General features: G+C 30.7%; 2 protein-coding genes across 2 annotated transcripts; one reads left to right on the top strand and one right to left on the bottom strand.

Annotated features, from left to right (window-relative positions):
* Window positions 1-555: 555 nt before the first annotated feature.
* LOC125822508 (uncharacterized) lies at window positions 556-4,266 on the bottom strand. Its single transcript, XM_049501908.1, has 4 exons — window positions 3,892-4,266; window positions 1,601-2,224; window positions 1,320-1,501; window positions 556-1,214 (listed from the first exon to the last, which is right to left on the bottom strand). Exons 1-4 carry the CDS (start codon window positions 3,975-3,977, stop codon window positions 616-618), a joined length of 1,491 nt encoding a protein of 496 aa, XP_049357865.1. The 5' UTR covers window positions 3,978-4,266; the 3' UTR covers window positions 556-615.
* A 13,267-nt stretch (window positions 4,267-17,533) lies between these two features.
* On the top strand, window positions 17,534-19,141 carry LOC125822313 (anthocyanidin 3-O-glucosyltransferase 5-like). Its single transcript, XM_049501709.1, has one exon. It carries the CDS (start codon window positions 17,534-17,536, stop codon window positions 18,992-18,994), a length of 1,461 nt encoding a protein of 486 aa, XP_049357666.1. The 3' UTR covers window positions 18,995-19,141.

The following is a 19,141-nucleotide window of genomic DNA, read 5'->3' as shown; positions in this document are numbered from 1 at the left end:
TTCTAGAAAAAGAAATGAACTGTTATGTTGGCTGAACACAAATGTAAAGGTTATATATAGATGAAAGATGCATTGCCTAAGAAGAAAACTTAACTAACTAAATTCCGTTTAAGAGAGTGATATTGACAAGATGTCGTGTTTGAGCTTTTCGTTTATATCATAATCCTCAACTTCAATGTCAGATATTGTACCAACATAAGAGGATGCTATGTTAAAGTTCCGTGGCTTTCTTCTTACTTCAAAAATGGCAGGATTTACAAGTAAAGTCATAGACAAACAGGCAAACCCTGTCCTCTCTCTATTCCAGTTTGCCAATGCTGACACAACTACTGCAATGTTGGAGTGCCTGATGCCTGACAACAGCGTCTGCTTGTTTACATCTTTGAATTTTGAGTATGATCTGTTAGATGAGGTAAGTGTAATGGAGACTTAATCTGCTGTCCTAATGCAACCACCAAATGAAATATCTGCAAAATTAGAAGGGAACACTGTTGTTTTGGCCTACAGGCTACAGCAGCATTTCATCTAAGTGGTTCACAGAAGAAACTCCACATCCAAATGAGCCCAAAGATCCAAGAAGAATGAATAAACAAAGAAATGAAAAGCGTGGAATTGTCATATCATCTCTGTTTCTTTTGCAGCAGCAAGTCTTGCATTGTCACGGTCCTGCTTGAATGTCCAATACAAAGGGGTGTAAAACAAGCAACATAAACCAAAAGGCACGGCCATCATTGAAAAGAGACCTTTTGACAGCGCTAAAGCCTCTCTTGCAGATCCTAATATCGGATCAACAGATTTGGCATCATAGCCATACATTTTCTCAGCCAGAATCCCTACAATTGGAGCAGCAAAAGAAGAAAATGAACCCTCAAACGCACGATCAAAAGCATAAATCATGGTGCGGTGCTTTGAAGGCACCACTTCTGCAAACATGGGACCATTTGTAGCAGTAGCACACCAGCTGATTGTGAGGCCCATTATGAATAAAGTCACAGCAAATGTGGAATAGCTGCTTACAGACGGGGGGATAATTCGAAGAAGGAACCATGAGAATGGGATGCCCATAAAAGAACTAAATTGAGCACACATGACACGTCCTGAATGAGGGTATATTTGAGACATTTTGTCTGCAACTACTCCACCGAAAAAGGATCCTAATGCGCATCCAGCAGCAAATAGACCGACAAGTGTGGCTGCACTATTATGATCAAAACCTGCATCAGAAGTTTATGATCACCGTTCATGCAGTTAACACTAAAATTTTTTTATATCAGCACAAGAAAACCCGACATGCTAATTCCTGAAAACCGGCCACTTACCAATTAATTCAAACCATAATGTAAAGAAAACAATGGCTGTCCAAGGTAGGGATCCAACTAGACCCTGCAAAACAATGAACTGAAACGTTTGGAGTTTGATGACAGTTTTCATGGCTGTCCAGGACTCCATCCAAATTGACATTGAATTGATATTTGAGTGTCCTTTCTCTATCAATTCATCCCTAGCATGAGAAAGGATTAAAATAATAACACCAAACAGTAGGAAACTCTCAACAGCACAGGAAATGGAACAACTGATGAACATATATACAAGCAACTACCTGTCAGAGTGTTCTGATATATCACGCTGGCCACTGCTTTGCTTCCTTGGGTCAACGACAAAAGAGAAGACGAGAAATCCTATGAAACAACTCAAAGTTGCCATCACGATGAAGGAAAAGCGCCATCCTGGTATGCCCCAGTATTCATGACCAGCCATAACTGTAGCTATAGCTCCGCCTCCTATCCCACCCACAGTACCAATTAGATTAAGAAACCCAAATCCCGTCCCTCTGACTTCATCCTTATAGCTATCAGCTATGAAGGACTGCAAAGCAGGTATCACAATTGCCAGACCGAAGCCATTTATAGCTCTCCAGAAGCCAACCTGCAGAAAATACTTGCTCGCACCAACTGCACCGGTTGATAGGGCCCAGAAGAGGATACCAATTGCAAGAACCGTGGGACGGTCATAGTTTAAAACTAAAATACCTGCCACTGGTGAAGCAATTCCCTGCACAAAGTTCCTTATGAATGTGAGAAACCCAAGATCGGATGGTCCTGCTGTAAAAGCTTCACTGACTTCTTTATAAACAGCTGGAAGGAGATTCTCATCAGCGCGCTCCATTATAGCGGCCATGTTGATGATGATTAGGGAAATAGAGATCCCAAAAATTGTCCTTGTTCTGTATCGGGCCAATATATTAAAATCTAAAGTAGAAATGCTACACTAACACGTACTATCTTCTCCCAAAAATCAAATGAATTGAAATAGACGGAATTGTACTTTGTTGGGGCTAAACAGTTTTTCAAGTTTGATTGTAATCAGCATATATTAGGAACTGAAACAAAGGGGATTGCATTTTCTGTGGCAGGAAATATCAGCTTGTTGTAAGATCAAAAATTTGATCAGCAGAAGGATAAGACTTGAACATAGTGACCAAAAAAATATTATTTTCTCAGAAAAAAAGGCTTGAACAAAGTGCTTCTTGCAGTTGATTGATGTAACATTGTACAAGCCCTATCTGAAGTTAAATAAAGCATGCGGTAGAAACTGCAGCCTTCTAATTGTGAGTTGCAAGCTGCTATCACATGACACAGGACAACACTGTCTAATTGATCAAATATGGTGGCTATCAACATGTTCTCTGAAAAGTTGGAGTTTTCAGGAAGGGTGTTGCTTTACCATGTGCTGACATTCAAACAAGTACGACAACTTAGACACGAAGTTAGAGAACATTCAAGCTAAAACCATTTTTCCAAGCAACAAGCAGGAAAATGTATGATAACTAAGTAGCGTGTCAAACTGAAATACAAATGAATGATTAATAAGAGGTCCAAATTCAAAGTTTCAGCTAGTATCAAGAGGATCTTACTTCAAAATGAGACTAATGATGCTTTCTATAACAGCACTCAAAGTGAATGTCGATTAATCCCATAAATTCCATCAAAGGAGCAGTTGCATTGACTACTAATTGACAAAACATCAAATCTTACTGTGCAGTACAACATGTTCTACCTGGAGGTGTGAAAGCTTATAACATTGAAGAAACAGGAAAGATACACGGTGACTAACTAAACGCTGAAATATGGGTTCCTCGCTCAAGGTAAATTATCTTCAGTTTAAAACTCAGAAGGTCTTACAATTTTACAAGTTTGTCAGAATTTCATAAATTAGATCCCTTTTTGTACTTAGGTCATTCATTTGCATCAACTTCAACTCAAATAGAGTTGAAACTTTACTTTTTGCAGGTAAACTGAAGTAGAGATTTTCTTCCTCTCTTGCAAAGCCACTTTGTCTGCTAATCCCCATATCACTTGCTCTACTTACATACTGCCTCAGTTGTTAAACACTAATGTGTTAAATGTTTCCACTTATAGAAACTAACTTCATCAACTCCACACTTAAATGATCAATTAAAACTTCTAACTATTCTTCATTCGCTCCCGATAACCTAGGAATCAATATTGGCATCTTACTTACAAAAACTATCAACTGGAATAGAGTGCCTCACTAACTGAGGCAAATCCTCTCATCTAAAACTTCCAATTCTTGATAGACCTCGTGGATAACATCCAAGGATTACCCTTTAACACCTAACAGGAAACAACAACCTTAAGGAACAACTACTCTAATACTAATTGGAATAAATACTCCATGTATTCTATTTTATATAACACTCTTCCCCTTTCAATATATTCCAAAAAGAATGATGGTATATCTTTCTATAGCCTTGTAAAGTCAACACCAAAAGCTGTATATAAATTGAAACAGAAGAAGTAGCAATGAATCCTAAAACCCATAAAGAAAATAGTAGTAATAATTGAAGTTGCAATAAGAGTGAAATCTGACCTCATGGTGGAAAGGTGGCTGGGGAGCAGAGATTTAGGTCGAAAAACAGAAGAAGGTAATCTGGAAGCTCTAGCGCTTAACCCCATCAATCCCAAAGGAAAAAAGGTCAACCTTTTGCTGGTCCTTCTCCTTCTGGGGCACTAGCCCGCGCCATTCAACGTGGCTCTGTTTATTTGCTGCAAGATTCCAGTTTTAAACAATCCCAGATGAAGATTTGAGATCTACTTACCATACAATACTCAAAATATACGTACATTCATCAAACGTAAAGAATATGTGGTAAGATTCAGTACAATTTTTGTTATTATTATGAGTAAAAATCTGGAAAATAAGAAAGATGGAGGGATGTTTTGGTGGGTGAGTTTGGTAATAATGGATTAGACGTGGTAACGGATCCACACATAATGCAAGTAAATTAAGACAAAAATATTGGAGTCAAGGCCAGACGTGTAATAGACGTCTACTACTTATTTGACATTTGGGGACTTCGACATTTTAATAGACTATACACATTTTTACTTAAAAGATTATAAAATTTGAAAATTATTTGGATTTAGTCGAGTTACAAGCCAAAAAAGAGTATAAAAGGGCCACAAAAGTTAACACCAAGAGCATTTTATGGCCTATAGGTTAACGAAGGATATTTTTATACCAATTTCAATAATTTAAGAATATTTTAGGCCATATTTCGTTTATAAATATTTTATTGGGCCACGGATCATGTTTTTCTAGTATATATATATATAAATGTAGCCTAGATGATGTGGCACATCTATTTGGTCAGCTTTAATATTTATCTTTTTTCTCAATTTTAATTACATTTTTTATATCTGTTATTAACCTATTAATTACTTAAAGTCTCGTCATAAATATAGCACCACAGCAACAATCAAATGCATTTGCAATAAAGCCATGTAACTGTTGTTTTGGTCTTAATCGGCCCACTAAGACAATTGATATTTGTTTGGAATAAAAATTTAACTATACACAATTATCATTGAACAAATCTTTCATATTAAATTCCACATTTTAATATTATTAATTCAATAATTGTAACGTTAACATAATTGCATCATTAAAAACAAAAGAAACAAATCTACTTATAAATATTACTGAAGTTGCTATTGATTTCAAACATAGCCTTCAAAATAATGTGTCCTTCATATTTGATGCATCGTGCAGATCACTTTCTAATTTCTTAATCAAAGTCTATTTGATATTTGAATATGTAAAATTATAATACATAGGGGGATAACAAATAAAATCTACAAAGTAGAGATTTTTTGTTTTCTATATTTTGAAGATAAAGAAAGTATGCATGTATAATGTGATGTTAAGAAATTGATGGATCATTCTTTTATTCAAGTGAGTACTACACATAATTGTTCTTCTTCTATACCAATTAATCTTTTGAATTACCGTAATTAGAAAGTTTCATCTTATATCCTTCAATTCCTAGTTAGAGTTTTTGGATTGAAATTTTGATAATAAAATCAATCAGTAATAAAGAATAGTTTATTCAAAGTTGAACTACCTGATACAAGTTCGATAAATCCATCAAAATATAATTGATGACCAGTTCTGAATGAGAAAAATGGATATTATCTCTAATTGATTTTAATTTGGTAGCAATATTACATCGCAAATAGTGCAAAAGTGGCATTTCTAAATTCTAAAAAAAATGAGAGGCCACAAACAAAGCTCTACATAGGCTCCAACAATACCTGCATTGAGTAGGACTTTTTAGAGGTTATGATTCAATTTACATTCCTTCTGCATTTATATAATTTTTCGTGTTTTGCATATGTATATTTTCAAAATTAAGTAGTATTACTTTTCTAGAGTATTCTTAAGATTGTGACAAAGACAAATCTGTTTCAATAAATAATTCTAAAATTTTCTTAATTTAATAAAATTTGATAAAGCTAAACGCAGATAAGATGACATGACACCTCTCTATGATATACATTTCTATTATTATAACTCCTGCTTTTAATGTTTTTTCTTAATTTTTTGAATTTTCCCTTCATTTCTTCACATATAAAATATTAAATTCCTCTTTTTCATCTATTAACACACCATTAAAGAGGACAATAAAAAGTTTAAACAAAAAATATTTTTATTGTTGTAATAGAAAATGAAAAATTATAATATATAGTTGTAAAGAACTTATTGCAATCAAATATTAAAATTAGGCATGAGGGGAGAGCACATATATGAAGAACAATATAGAATTGAAAAATTATTGCAACAGAAATTTACCGCCTCACATAAATTAAGAAATCAAAAATATAATTTGTCTGTATAAATGAATTTATTAGAAATTAGAATATATACAATAGAAATTATTACAAAATCTAACAAAATATGTATTAAAACTTATTTCTTGAAGGAGCTCAACATACTGAAAATTCATGAGAATGTCAGTCACTTCAAAGTGTGAGTTCTTTCTTTTTGCTCTTTTGATTTACAAAATATGAGGACTATTGAATATTAAAATGATATAAAGAGTTATTGAAAAAAATGCAAATTTATAATTATTATTTTTCAAAGTAGAGAGTAAATTTAGCGTGGTAATCGGGGAAAAATAAAGAGGTAGATATGACAAATTGCAAAATAAAAGAAAGAAGATATTGAATTAAGTGGAAGAAAATAAAAAGAAAAAGGTAAGAGAAAAAGAAATCTAAAAATTTAAGTAAATAAAATAAACATAAAAAGGAAAGAAAATAAATATAGAATATTAAGTTACGTTACTTTTGTTTTACCTTTTTAATTTTATTTAAAGTAACTTAAATATGGAACTTTAAAGTTTATTTAATTAATTAACATATAAAAATGTATTTAGGCAGTTAGATGTATTACTATTTAAGTAAGGTAAGTATTGTATTTGTAATCTAACAAGCAATTAAGTTACTAGTTATTATAACCATATACAAATAGTATTTTTCTGTTCACTTTTATTAGTTTATATCATTAAAACAAATTATTTAATATATTATGATAGAGATATTTGTAATTAGGCAAAGAGAGATGGGACGAATAATGAAATCTACTTAAAAGTACTAATATTTTCTAGGTAGGAATTCGAATTGTATAAGGCTAACTTCTCAAACTGTTGAGTGTGGTATATTCATGAATTGATAAAGCAAACTCTCAATTATGTTTTAAGTAGATTTTATTATCCGGCCCATCCCTCTTTGCCTAATCACAAATATCTAAGTCAATTCCCTAAATAGTCATCCAAGTTTAGGGAATTGCCTTGAAATATCATTTATGTTTCATTTAGGACTAAAATATCACTCAACTATCACTATTTTCCTCCAAATATACTTGACACTCCAAAAAACCCACTCTCTCTTAGTTGGCATGACATGTCATTAAAGTCTTTTTTTAATAATAAACCTATTTAATTCATTAAACTCATTTAACTAAAATAATGATCATATTATTTTTTTAAAGATATATTAGTTTATTAAGAATAAATTGTAACACCTCAGAAATTTTTTCGAACTGAGACTTGAACCATCCTTCGTTGTGAGTAGGATTTTACCGAGGAGATTAAAATTTCTTAAGTGTTAAGATCACTATATGTAGCACCTTGAGTTCCAAGAAGAACTAGAGAGAATTCATTGAACTCATTCCTAAGTTTCTTTAAGTTTTGGGTCAACTTCAAACGACCATAACATTAAGTACAAAATGAGTTAGGTGGGGTACAAGGTACCCAATGAAAGGTCTTTGAATTATCTTTCTAATGCCACCAGGTTTGCTAAGTTTCGAGTTCGGATGAGTGAGATATGCTCTTTTGAAGTCAGGTTGTCCAGTTAAGGAAAGTTACCCGAAAATAGTAAGGGGTATTTTGGTCTTTTCCTTACCCAATCAGATTTAATTCATTTTTAGTAATGTTTTAGGGGTCTAATCCTATTAGGTTCAGTTTTATAATCCTAATATAGGCCTAGGGTTTTAGTTGAGAGTTCAAGAAGAGAAAAGAGGAGAGGATCAAAGCGTTCGTCGAGATTCTTGCATTTTATTGCGGATTTTTGCCATGGGTTTAATCCCTAAGAGGTATGTAAGCTTTCATAGTGTTGGGTTTATTCAGCCACATGCCAATCATGTTATTTTCAGCGTAATTTCACTCTTAAAGTTGAAAGATTAGAGTTCTTGATAGGTGTTTTTGAAGTTCATTTTAAATCTTGTTTTGTTGGGGTTTTGATGATTTCTTGAGATTAAAGTGAGTTTTTTAAGGGCTGTATTGAGTAGATTAGAGTGTACTTATGTTAAGTAATTGAATCCAAGTGATTGTGAAGAAACCGTTCGATTTTAGGCGAGATAGGGTGAGAAAATGAGCAAAGAAATTCGTCGAATTTTTTGGATTGGGGCTTGGCGTGTCACGCCAGCCAGTGCGCCCCAAATAAGGTTCTGAATTTTAGGTGCTGGCGCCCCGCGACACTCAGAGTGCCAGGGTCGTCTGCCCCATCCAGTTTACAATCGGTTGCTTCGTTTGAGTCATTTCGAAAGGTACCTTCACTCCTTTTCGATTCTAACTACTCTAAGCTACTTCTAAACACCTAGAAATCATTCATAACATGATCATAACCTTGAATTCATAATTCAAATTCAAGGTAGAGTTAAGAGTTAAGTTTGAGAATTCTTTCGAACATTCTAAGAAAGTCAATTTGAGGAGCCTTCTATAACTTCTAGTAACTTCTTTCAAGACTCGAGCAAGTGAGTATGAGGATGAAGAGAATGTATTCATGAGTCTACCTTGTCATCATGAAATCCTCTATATCATGAACCAAAACTCTTGAATTAATAATTCACATTCAAGAGAGAGTTAAGAGTAGAGTTCAAGAAAGCCTTTGAGTTCAATTGTGAATCCTTTGAGATCCATGATTAATTTGAACTAAGTTTTGAGTAAGTAAGTAAGAGAATGAGAAGAGTAGTATACATGAGTTCCATGTAGTTATGTAGACTTTTGAGTCGAGTCGTTCATGACCATAAATTTCGTATGGACTCCATAAATTGAGTATCATTGAGAGAAATAGTATCTTCAAGTTCTAAGTCTTAAGTATTGAGTTCCTAATCCCCTTTGAGATTGTATTTCTAATCATGGGACTATTACATGTTACCCATAAAGTCCTTGAGTTGAATTATTCATGCCCATAATTTCGCATGAACCCAATAAGTCGAATAGTCTTGAGATGTAAAGTATCTTTGAGTCCTTGAGTTGAGTAGTTCATGCTCATAATCCCGCACGAACCCTCTGAGTTGAACATTCTTAAAATGAGTAGTATCATTAAAGTTTTTGAGATTTATCTATGGTTTTTGAACACCTTGCATTGAGTCGTTCACGACCATAATTCGACATGAACCATATTTTAAGAAGCTCTTTACAAATGTTTTAACTTTGTTTTAAGATTTAAGCTTTGAGTTGAGTAAAGAGTACGAGTAAAGTTCATTTCTTCAAAGATTATACGGGAACTAAGTATTCCCAAGAATTAAAAATGTTTTCACATTTGAGCAAGAAAGGAAACACTGATTTTCAAGAGAGTTTTCAAGCTAAGTTTTGAGTAATTATCTCAAACCAAAGAAAAATTTTTGTTTTAAAAACATATGAGCTAAGTATATTTTTGGGAGTAGTATTGAGCACCGATATAGGGATGCGAGTTCATAATAACTCAAGTCTCCATAAACCATGCAGTCATCATGGATAGATAAGATCATACTTTCTAGATGATTCCTTAGTGTTTTTTAGCATAGACTAGTGGATCCACTTAGTTAATGAGGTCTATATGATGACAAAGTATAGGACAGTTCTGGCAGAGTGGGAAATATGTTGTATCATCACTTAGGCTCATAGTGATGGTTGTCGGTTAGAGAAACTCACACAGTATTATATTACTTTATATGTAAATTGAGTTGTTATGGTATTTCTTTAATACATTGAGTTGCTATCTACAGTATTTACAACTTTCTATATATATTCCATCTTTTATTATTGCTTTATCCTTGAGTATCATGAGTTGAGTCTTTCGAGTTGAATATCTTGAGTTGAGTACTTTCGAGTTGAGTATCTTGAGTTGATCTGTGCTTTATCGTGTCGAGTACCTTATTGTTGAGTTTCACTGAGTTGAGAACCTTATTACTGAGTTGAGTATCCTATCCTTGAGTACTTCTGAGTTGAGTAAGTTTGAGTATCCTTGAGTATTCCTTGAGTTGGGTAAGTTTGAGAAGAGGTAGGTATGTTTCCCTTTTTATTGAGTTTCAAGTTTGTGTTATGCTTTAGAATTTTCCTCACATGCTCGTACATTTCATGTACTGAGCCATTTGGCCTGCATCCTTTCATGATGCAGATTCAGGTAGTTGGGATCATCAACAGGAGATTCGTTGATACCATATGGAGTTCGAGTTAGCTATGGTGAGTCTCCTTGCTTCCGGAGGATTTCATTTACTTTTCCGTTATATCAATTGTTAGGATGTCGTGGGTCTTGTCCCGACTTCCATTTTTGTCAGTTAGAGGCTTCATAGATAGATGGTAGAGTTTGAAAAGTCTATTTCATTTATCTTATTAAATGTATTAAAGACTTGAGTTGCCTATTGTTGGCTAGTTGAATATTATATTTTTATTCAGAGTTATTTAGTTGAGTTAAAGATTTGTAATTGAGTTTCATGAATTTCATTCTGTTTTAAGCTTTGCATGTTTGACTTAGTCTTCCGCTTGTAGTCAGCCAGGATGAGGGTTCGCTTGGGGACCACAAATGGCTCTCGAGAGCCGCCCACGTCCAGGGTGTAGGCTCGGGTCGTGACCTAAATTTTCATACTTAAGAATCTTTTATCATAATTAAACTTTTCATTGTTTTATCTTATGAAGAATAGATTTTTAAAACCTAGTATAATATCATCAATTTTGAATACTTATAAACACATACATTCAAAAATATATTGATATACAACTCACTCATGAATGCTAATTTACATCAATTAATCATAAATTGTATAATGAATCAATAATATTAAAGGTCAAATAACTATTACAATAATATTATTATGTATTTTGAAATTCATGCTTACAATATATATTCTTTTGAAAAAATAGAAAGTGAATAATATTATATTTTTTATCCAAAAAACAAGACTAAATACCTCAAAAGTCTCCTTCTATTCTAGTTGATACGCCATGTCATTAAATCATCGTTTTAAAAAATAATGGACCTATTTAATTCATCAAACTTATGTCTCTACAAAACAAATATATAAATTACATGAGAGTTTATGAAGATTATAAAAAAAAAAATTAAAAAATTAATTCCTTTATATATTTTTACCAAAAAAAATTCAATGAAAAAACCTTTGTGTGCAATTATTACCTGGTAATTCTTAAAATTTCTAAGTAAATTGTTTGAAATATTAAGCAATTTTTTTAATAAAAGTTTTCAAATAAATTTGTAAGGTTGACAAAAAAGTTGGTATGAAAGAGAAAATCATTATTTAACTTTTTTTTTAGTTTAATTTATATTTTTATTCTTTTATTCTATATTATATTATATTATATTTTAACTTTTCATACAATTAAACACCAATATATATTCTTATCTCATCCCAAATTTATGAAATATAAGTAATAATTAATTGAATTGCATATTTTAATTCAATAATATACATATTATATGAGATTAATATATTGATAAATAAAGATCAAAATTTTATTTTCTAATATAAATATTATTCACTTTCTGTTTTCTTTTAAAAAAAAAAAAGATATTGTAAGTATATATGGATTTCAAAGCACCGGTTAATTATTTTTTAATAGTTAATTGACCTTTAATATTATTGATCCATTATATAAAATATGATTAATAGATGTAAGTTGACATTCATCAGTGATTTATATATCAATTTTTTTTTTTTGAATATACGTATTTATAATTATTCAAAATTGATGACATTATGGTAAGTTTTAAAAAACTATTCTTCATCGCATAAAAAAATTAATTATGATAAAAGATTCTTAAGTATAAAAATTTATTCTTAATAAACTAATATATCTTTTAAAAAAAATAATATGATCATTATTTTAGTTAAATGGGTTGAATGAATTAAATTAGTCTATTATTAAAAAAAAGACTTTACTGACATGTCATGCCAACCAGGAGAGAGTGAAGCTTTTGGAGTGTCAAGTATATTTGGAGGAAAATAGTGATAGTCGAGTGATATTTTGGTCCTAAATGAAATATAAATGATATTTCAAGGCAATTCCCTAAACTTGGATGACCATTTAGAGAATTGCCTCGGATATTTGTGATTAGGCAAAGAGAGATGGGCCGGATAATAAAATCTACTTAAAAGTACTAACACTTTTTAGGTAGGAATTTGACTCATATTATGTTAACTTCTCAAACTATCGAGTATGATATATTCATGAACAGATAAAGCAAACTCTCAATTAGATCTACCATTTTTATGCTAATTTGCATGTTAGATCTCATCTTATGCATTTACATTAGAAAATAACATAATTATAGTGGAAGCAAACCTTTGTTTTATTTATCTACTATAAAGTGTATATATTTCTTCCTTTTTTTGTTCCGTTAAATCTATTATTTTTATTATTATTACCATATAATAACTCTATAAAAAAATGCATTCAAATGGATAATAAATTCATAAATTTTCAATTATTACAATTCTAACATAAAAAAAAAAGTATTAGATGGTGCTAATTTTGATTCTTTTGCCATATATTTTTTGTCGATAAAACTAATATCCCATGAATCAAAGTCAGAATTACAAATCTAAGTATTAAATTTTTTAATATAATTTATTTTTGAAGTTCGAAAAAATCATTGAAAATATTATTAATATTTTAATTGTATAAAAAAAACTAGTGAATTTAATCGCGCTTCGCGCGATTATGAAATACCTCATTAATATAAAATATATATATTTTGAAATATTGAGTGCTAAAAAATTATACTAAGAGTCTTAGTTCAATTTATTATTCCTACACAAATTTTATGATTTTTACAATTTTAAATTATTTATGGGTCTTTGTTCTTCGGAAGACTTTTCCTTAAATAATGTGTTTAATAACCAAAATTATTTTTATATAATACTAATATAAGAAATATATAATTTCAAATGTGAAATAAAAAGTATATTCTTGAGTAGGGGTCTTATGAAACAATAAATTATGAATTTTACAATTTTGAATTATTTACGAGTCTTTGCTCTTTAGAAGATTTTTCCTTTAATAATGTGTTTATTAACCAAAATTATTTATATATAATAGTAATATAAGAAAATTATAACTTCAAATATGAATAAAAAGGATAATCTTGAGTAGGGGTCTCATGAAACAATAAATTATGAATTTATGTAGATAAAATGGAGGAATCTTTAAAGAAAATATAAATAATTCTTTATACAATTAAAAGAATGTATTTCAATATTTAATATACATATTTCTTGTAAATCATTAATAGTATTGTTTGAGCCTTCATTAGTAGTTAATATATTTCCGATATTATTGTATTGCATCTAAATAAAAATACAGACTTACAATAATTAAAAAATCATAAGAAGCCAAACTAAAACAGTTACATGAAGAGAATACATATCTTTCTAAGGATCTTAATCATATAAAAAAAAGATGAACATAAAAATAAAAATTCAATGCACAAAATTTTGATACTATAATATAATAATAATAATAATAATAATAATAATAATATAAGGAACAATAAAATAAAAGTAATATCTTTGAGTAGGAATATATCTTATGAAACAAAAAATGGTGAATTTATATAAGACAAAATGATAAATTATATTATTGAAAGTGGAAGTTTAGTAGGTATGACTTATGAGTCATGAAGGTGAAACATTAAAAACAAATAAAGGAGAAAAACACAAATAAATAAAATAAAAGAATAAACACATGTGTGTATATATGTGTTTGAGTTTTTTTTTAAAAACACGACACAACTACTTTCATAGCTATAAAATCATCATCCATATTTTCATACCATGTCCAAATTAAGCCTTAACCTCATCTAACATCAAAATCATACCAACCACAAGCCATCTTTTGTTTTTGAGACATTATCAGTTACAAATTTAAACATCACGTTATCTTTATTTGAATTTTTAAAAATATTTACTATTGTAAACGTGGCCTTAGAGAGCGCCACATCACCAGAGTATATGTATATTGATGTAAATGTTCAGTTTTCTCTACACTTTTTCATTGATAATTTATTACAATAGTAAATATTTAAAAAATTCAAATAAAAAACATAATTAAATTTGATAAACATAGAGAGATGTCACATCACTTTAATATTACATTGTGTATACTTAACTTTAATATTATACTATACAAATTTAGATTTAGGGAGAGAGACGTATTGAATAGAATTAGAACTTTAACTTCCTAAAACTAAAATAAAATCTTTTAAAAAATAAAATAACATTGATATTGATAAAATAATAATAATAAAAAACTCTTGGCTTATATCAAAAACTTCATAGTAATATCCTTTTCAAAGGATGGTAACATATATACATACGTTAAAAATAAAATCAAGAACGGATACAATCAACTCCTGGCTTTCCTCTTCTGTTCTTCATATCAAAAAGCCTCATAGTAATTATCCTGTTTAAAATGATGCTATCAAGGATGGATAAAATAAAAGGAAGAAGATGAAAGAGAAGAATAAAAAAATCACATGAAACCCCCCAAAAAGGTATAAGAAGATATGAAAAAAATACTTATACATGAAACCCCAAAGGAAAAAGTCTAAGAAGGTATGAATAAATAGGGGAATGAATTGTCTAATTAATTATAGATGATTAAGGATTACAAAAAAAACTGATAGTACGTGGGTTGAAGCAATGATTTAATAGGAAGAAATGTGTAATAATGCACATTAATTACTCCATTATGTATTTAGCTGTTACATATTTCCTTTTGGAAGGAACAGTTAAATGTAGTAAAGGCTAATAATAAGGAAAGTGAATAATTATTTTAAAAGGTTATTGAACAGAAAATGAGAAAAAAAATTCAAAATTTTAAGAAATAGTAATACTAATCAATGAAGCATGTCACATCAGCGTGATTTTATTTAGCTTTATAAACATATATAGATTTTACTAGTAAACATGCATGCATATCACCCACCATATGAATACTTTCTTAACGGTTTTTTCATTAAAGATACCCAATTGAGTAGATCGATTATTAAAGCTGGTGGGACCGCAATTAATATATATAATCTTAAATATTTGGGTGTGAAGATGATACGTAACAAATTAAAGTGTTCTTGCAAATATTGGTATGATCACTAAGATCTGATCGTTGATTATCAAGAGTATAAATTATATTGTGTTTGACTAAGTCTATAAATTTGTTAAATTGATTTATAAAAAGTGAAGAAAATCGGAGCAATGCGGCGAAGGATAAGATTAATGTTAACACGTTAAATTTTAACTCGTTTTATTATGTCTTTTTTCTTACTTTAATCGAACTAACAACCTTAAAGGAAAATTGAACTTCCATTGACTACTAAGCGAAAAACACTTTGAAAATTTAGTGGATTTTCAAAAAGTGAGAGAGAACTAAAATCTACTAAAAATCTAAAATGTTATCTTCTTCTTTTTTTCATTTGTAGAAAGTGTATTTAGTACGTTCTAATTTATTTATATGATAGTTTGACATGATACAAACTTTATTTTTTTAAAAAAAAATCTATAAAACTTGTAATCTTAAATGTTTAGAGGATAAAAGTTTCTGTTGGTATATAACATTTGTGTGAAATATAAATTTTAGAAAGTTTTAAATGATTTATTTTTAAATATTAAATTTATTTATTTTTAAAATATTAACTAATAAAATAAAATTGTCTAGTAAATTAAAATGTACGGAAATATTTTTTTTCTTAAAATATTCAGTACAAATTTAAAAACACACGTTCTACTTGCTTTACCCTTTAGCCGGCCATGTCAAAATTAAATAATTTTCACAAAAAAGAAAAAGTGTCACTCCAATTATTAACGTGCTGGGGTCCACCTAGAGTAAATCGCCATGCTTGAAATAAAGCTAGTGGGACTGTAATTTACATTATTTGAAATATGTCAAATGTAAGATTAATCTAAACCCATTAAATTTTAACTCACGTTGTTATGTCTTGCATCTATGTTTTTAAAAAACTTTCTAATGATTTTTTTTCCTTTCATTATAAGTAAAGATTGAATTATTAATATAGCGAGAATCAAATCAACAACCTTAAAAAATTTGAACTCCACTTGCCACTAAGCTAAGCTTTTTAAGCTACGTCAGAAAGATTCACTAGGATCGTTACGTATGTCGTGTAATTTTTTCGACCATGAACTCCCTTCTTCCCCAGAGTTCCCTCTTAGCTTTGCACTAGCTTAAGTATTTATACGTTTGGTAACTAAACACCCAAAAAAAATATAAGCCAAAATCAAAAAAAAAAATCATAAGTTAATCATCTTCAATTTATAACTTTTCAGCTTATATATAAAAATGCTTTTGGTTTTGACTAAATATTTTACTATTTTATCCTTCATTGTTTTTCTGATGCTCAAAATATCTTTTTCAAAATAAATTTCTTAACTATTTTTTTTTTACTTTATATCCCTTAACTTGTTCCTCTCTTCTTTTTTTTTACAAGGATATTTTTTAAAAAAGAATGAAAGAAAAGATAAGAACAACTTATCAATTTTTTTGTCAAATACATCAACTTCTTATTAGTATTTTTAATACTTTATTTAAATACATAATTGCTTATTCAATTATAAAATCAGTTTAGATATTTAAAATTATTTTTCGACACTTAAAAGACTTTTCAATTACTTACCATCCACTATCCAAATAGACGGAGAAAAGAAGGATAATAACAACTCTTTATTGGACATTTTACAACTGCAGATGCTTGATTGCAACTTAGAAAAGGTGTCATTAATTAGTTGAGTCAAAACTCTCCCCGTCTTAATTAATATAAATTGTTGTTTAGTTGGAATTTGCTTCCATGGGGGAAAGGGAAGGCATTTGCTTAATTAATATATTTCCAAGTATGTTTCAAAATTTATGAAGTTGCATATGGTTATAACTTTTGCAAAAAATATTTGATATATATATATATATATATATATATATATATATACACAATAAATATTTTTCAAATTTGAAATACATCTTCAAAATGAAAAGTGAATTAAAAAACATGTTATTTGTTATTTTTCAAATTTGAAATACATCTTCAAAATGAAAAGTGTATTAAAAAACATGTTATTTGTTATTTTTCAAATTTGAAATACATTTAAATTTCCTAGAAAGAAAATATTATGGCTAGACGGGTTCATTTTTGTTTCATCTATGGAAAGAATGAATTGTTGTTATTTTTTAATTATATATAGTAAGTTAATAACTGTGAAATGACGAGAGGGAGTTGCTCGGATGGTAAGCACCCCTCACTCGCAACCTTCGCAAATAAATACGTGAAAAAGTCATTAACAAACATTGCATTTGCATGCTCTATAAATATATCAATCTACTAATTTCATTTTTATTACCTTCATCTCATCTTATTCTCTACTATACCAAAATTCACAAATTCTTTTGATCACTATGGGTAGCTCAAAACAACCACTTCATATTGGTATACTCTCAAGTCCAGGCTTAGGCCACATCATCCCTGTAGTAACCCTCGCCAACCGCCTCGCCACCTTCCATAACGTCTCTGTCACTGTTTTTGTTATCACCTCCGGCAGCTCTCTGGCTGAAACTGAGATTCTCAAATCCGCCAATAAATCGAAGATGATTGATGTAGTTGAAATACCAGGTGCAGATATATCCAACCTTATTGATTCCAACACAAAAATAGTCACTCAACTTTGCATACTTGTACGTGAAACGTTGCATGTTGTTAAGTCCGCGATATTTGCAATGAAGCATCTTCTGGACGCTCTCATTGTTGATATTTTCACTACTGAAGCCTTGTCAATTGCAAAAGAACTTGGATTACCTAATTATGTTTATATTCCAACGAATGCATGGTTTACTGCTATGACTGTCTACTGTCCGGTCCTTGACAAAGAAATTGAGGGTCAATATGTAGATCAGAAGGAGCCGTTGAAAATCCCAGGTTGCAAACCTGTTCGACCGGAAGACGTCAACGATCCAATGCTGGACCGCAACGAACAGGATTATCGCGAGTACTTGAAAGTACTTGGGACCGGGTTCTGTTTGTCGGATGGGATCTTGATAAACACTTGGGAAGACGCGGAGACCGGTTCACTCAAAGCGTTAAGAGAAAATGATATATTAAAAGCTATCGTGAAGTCACCGGTTTATCCGGTTGGACCGTTGATTAGACACGACCAACAAATCATTGATGGTAACAATTCTGTCCTAAATTGGTTGGACAAACAAATTCCTAATTCAGTGCTATACATATCTTTCGGGAGTGGTGGTACCCTCTCGTCAAAACAGTTAACTGAGCTAGCTTTTGGGTTAGAGTTAAGTCATCAGAAGTTCATTTGGGTGGTGAGGCCACCGTCAGAGGTCGGTGCAGACAAGTCATTTTTCACAACTGGAAATCGGGGCGACAACACTCCTGAGTACTTGCCAGAAGGTTTTCTAACACGGACAAAAGATTTTGGATTGGTGATCCAGATGTGGACGGATCAAACAAGAATCTTGAGCCACCCATCAGTTGGGGGATTTTTGACCCACTGTGGATGGAATTCTAGCATTGAGAGTATAACAAATGGTTTGCCAATGATTGCGTGGCCGTTATATGCTGAACAGCGGCAAAATGCCACTATGCTTACGGAGGAACTTAGAGTGGCTGTTAGGCCAAAGGTATTGCCAACAAAGAAAGTGGCGGAAAGGGAAGAAATAGAGCAATTGGTGAGAATGGTAATGCAATATAAAGAAGGAAAGGAATTGAAGGAAAATGTGAAGAAACTGAAGATGAGTGCAAAGAAAGCACTAAGTGTAGGAGGCTCCTCTCATGATTCAATGTGCCAAGTCCTCAAAGACATTGAGAAGAGATCAATCCATGGTTACAAGAACATTAATGTGTGAGTAAACTATCTAAAAAGGGTAAGATAATGAGTGATTAGGTCTATATATATTTTTATTACCCTAAAATGGTCTATGTTTTGTTGTTTATTATGTGCTACTATAATTTACAGTATGCATGCTTCGAATAGAATTTACCACTATAATAAA

The sequence above is a fragment of the Solanum verrucosum genome, unplaced genomic scaffold (genome assembly GCF_900185275.1).
Source record: "Solanum verrucosum unplaced genomic scaffold, falcon-dt-bn FXZP01000103.1, whole genome shotgun sequence".
NCBI classification, from domain to species: domain Eukaryota; kingdom Viridiplantae; phylum Streptophyta; class Magnoliopsida; order Solanales; family Solanaceae; genus Solanum; species Solanum verrucosum.
The sequence above is the reverse complement of the archived record's forward strand: the minus strand, read 5'-3'. Positions and strand labels throughout refer to the sequence as shown.

What these genes read in the sequence shown, in the direction of transcription:
- LOC125822508 (XM_049501908.1), bottom strand. Translation starts at nt 3,977, where the DNA reads ATGGGGTTAAGCGCTAGAGCTTCCAGATTACCTTCTTCTGTTTTTCGA. An exon ending in ATATCAGAACACTCTGACAG is followed by an intron (nt 1,502 to 1,600) that starts GTAGTTGCTTGT and finishes TTCTCATGCTAG; the next exon opens with GGATGAATTGATAGAGAAAG. An exon ending in ATTATGGTTTGAATTAATTG is followed by an intron (nt 1,215 to 1,319) that starts GTAAGTGGCCGG and finishes CTTCTGATGCAG; the next exon opens with GTTTTGATCATAATAGTGCA.
- LOC125822313 (XM_049501709.1), top strand. Translation starts at nt 17,534, where the DNA reads ATGGGTAGCTCAAAACAACCACTTCATATTGGTATACTCTCAAGTCCA.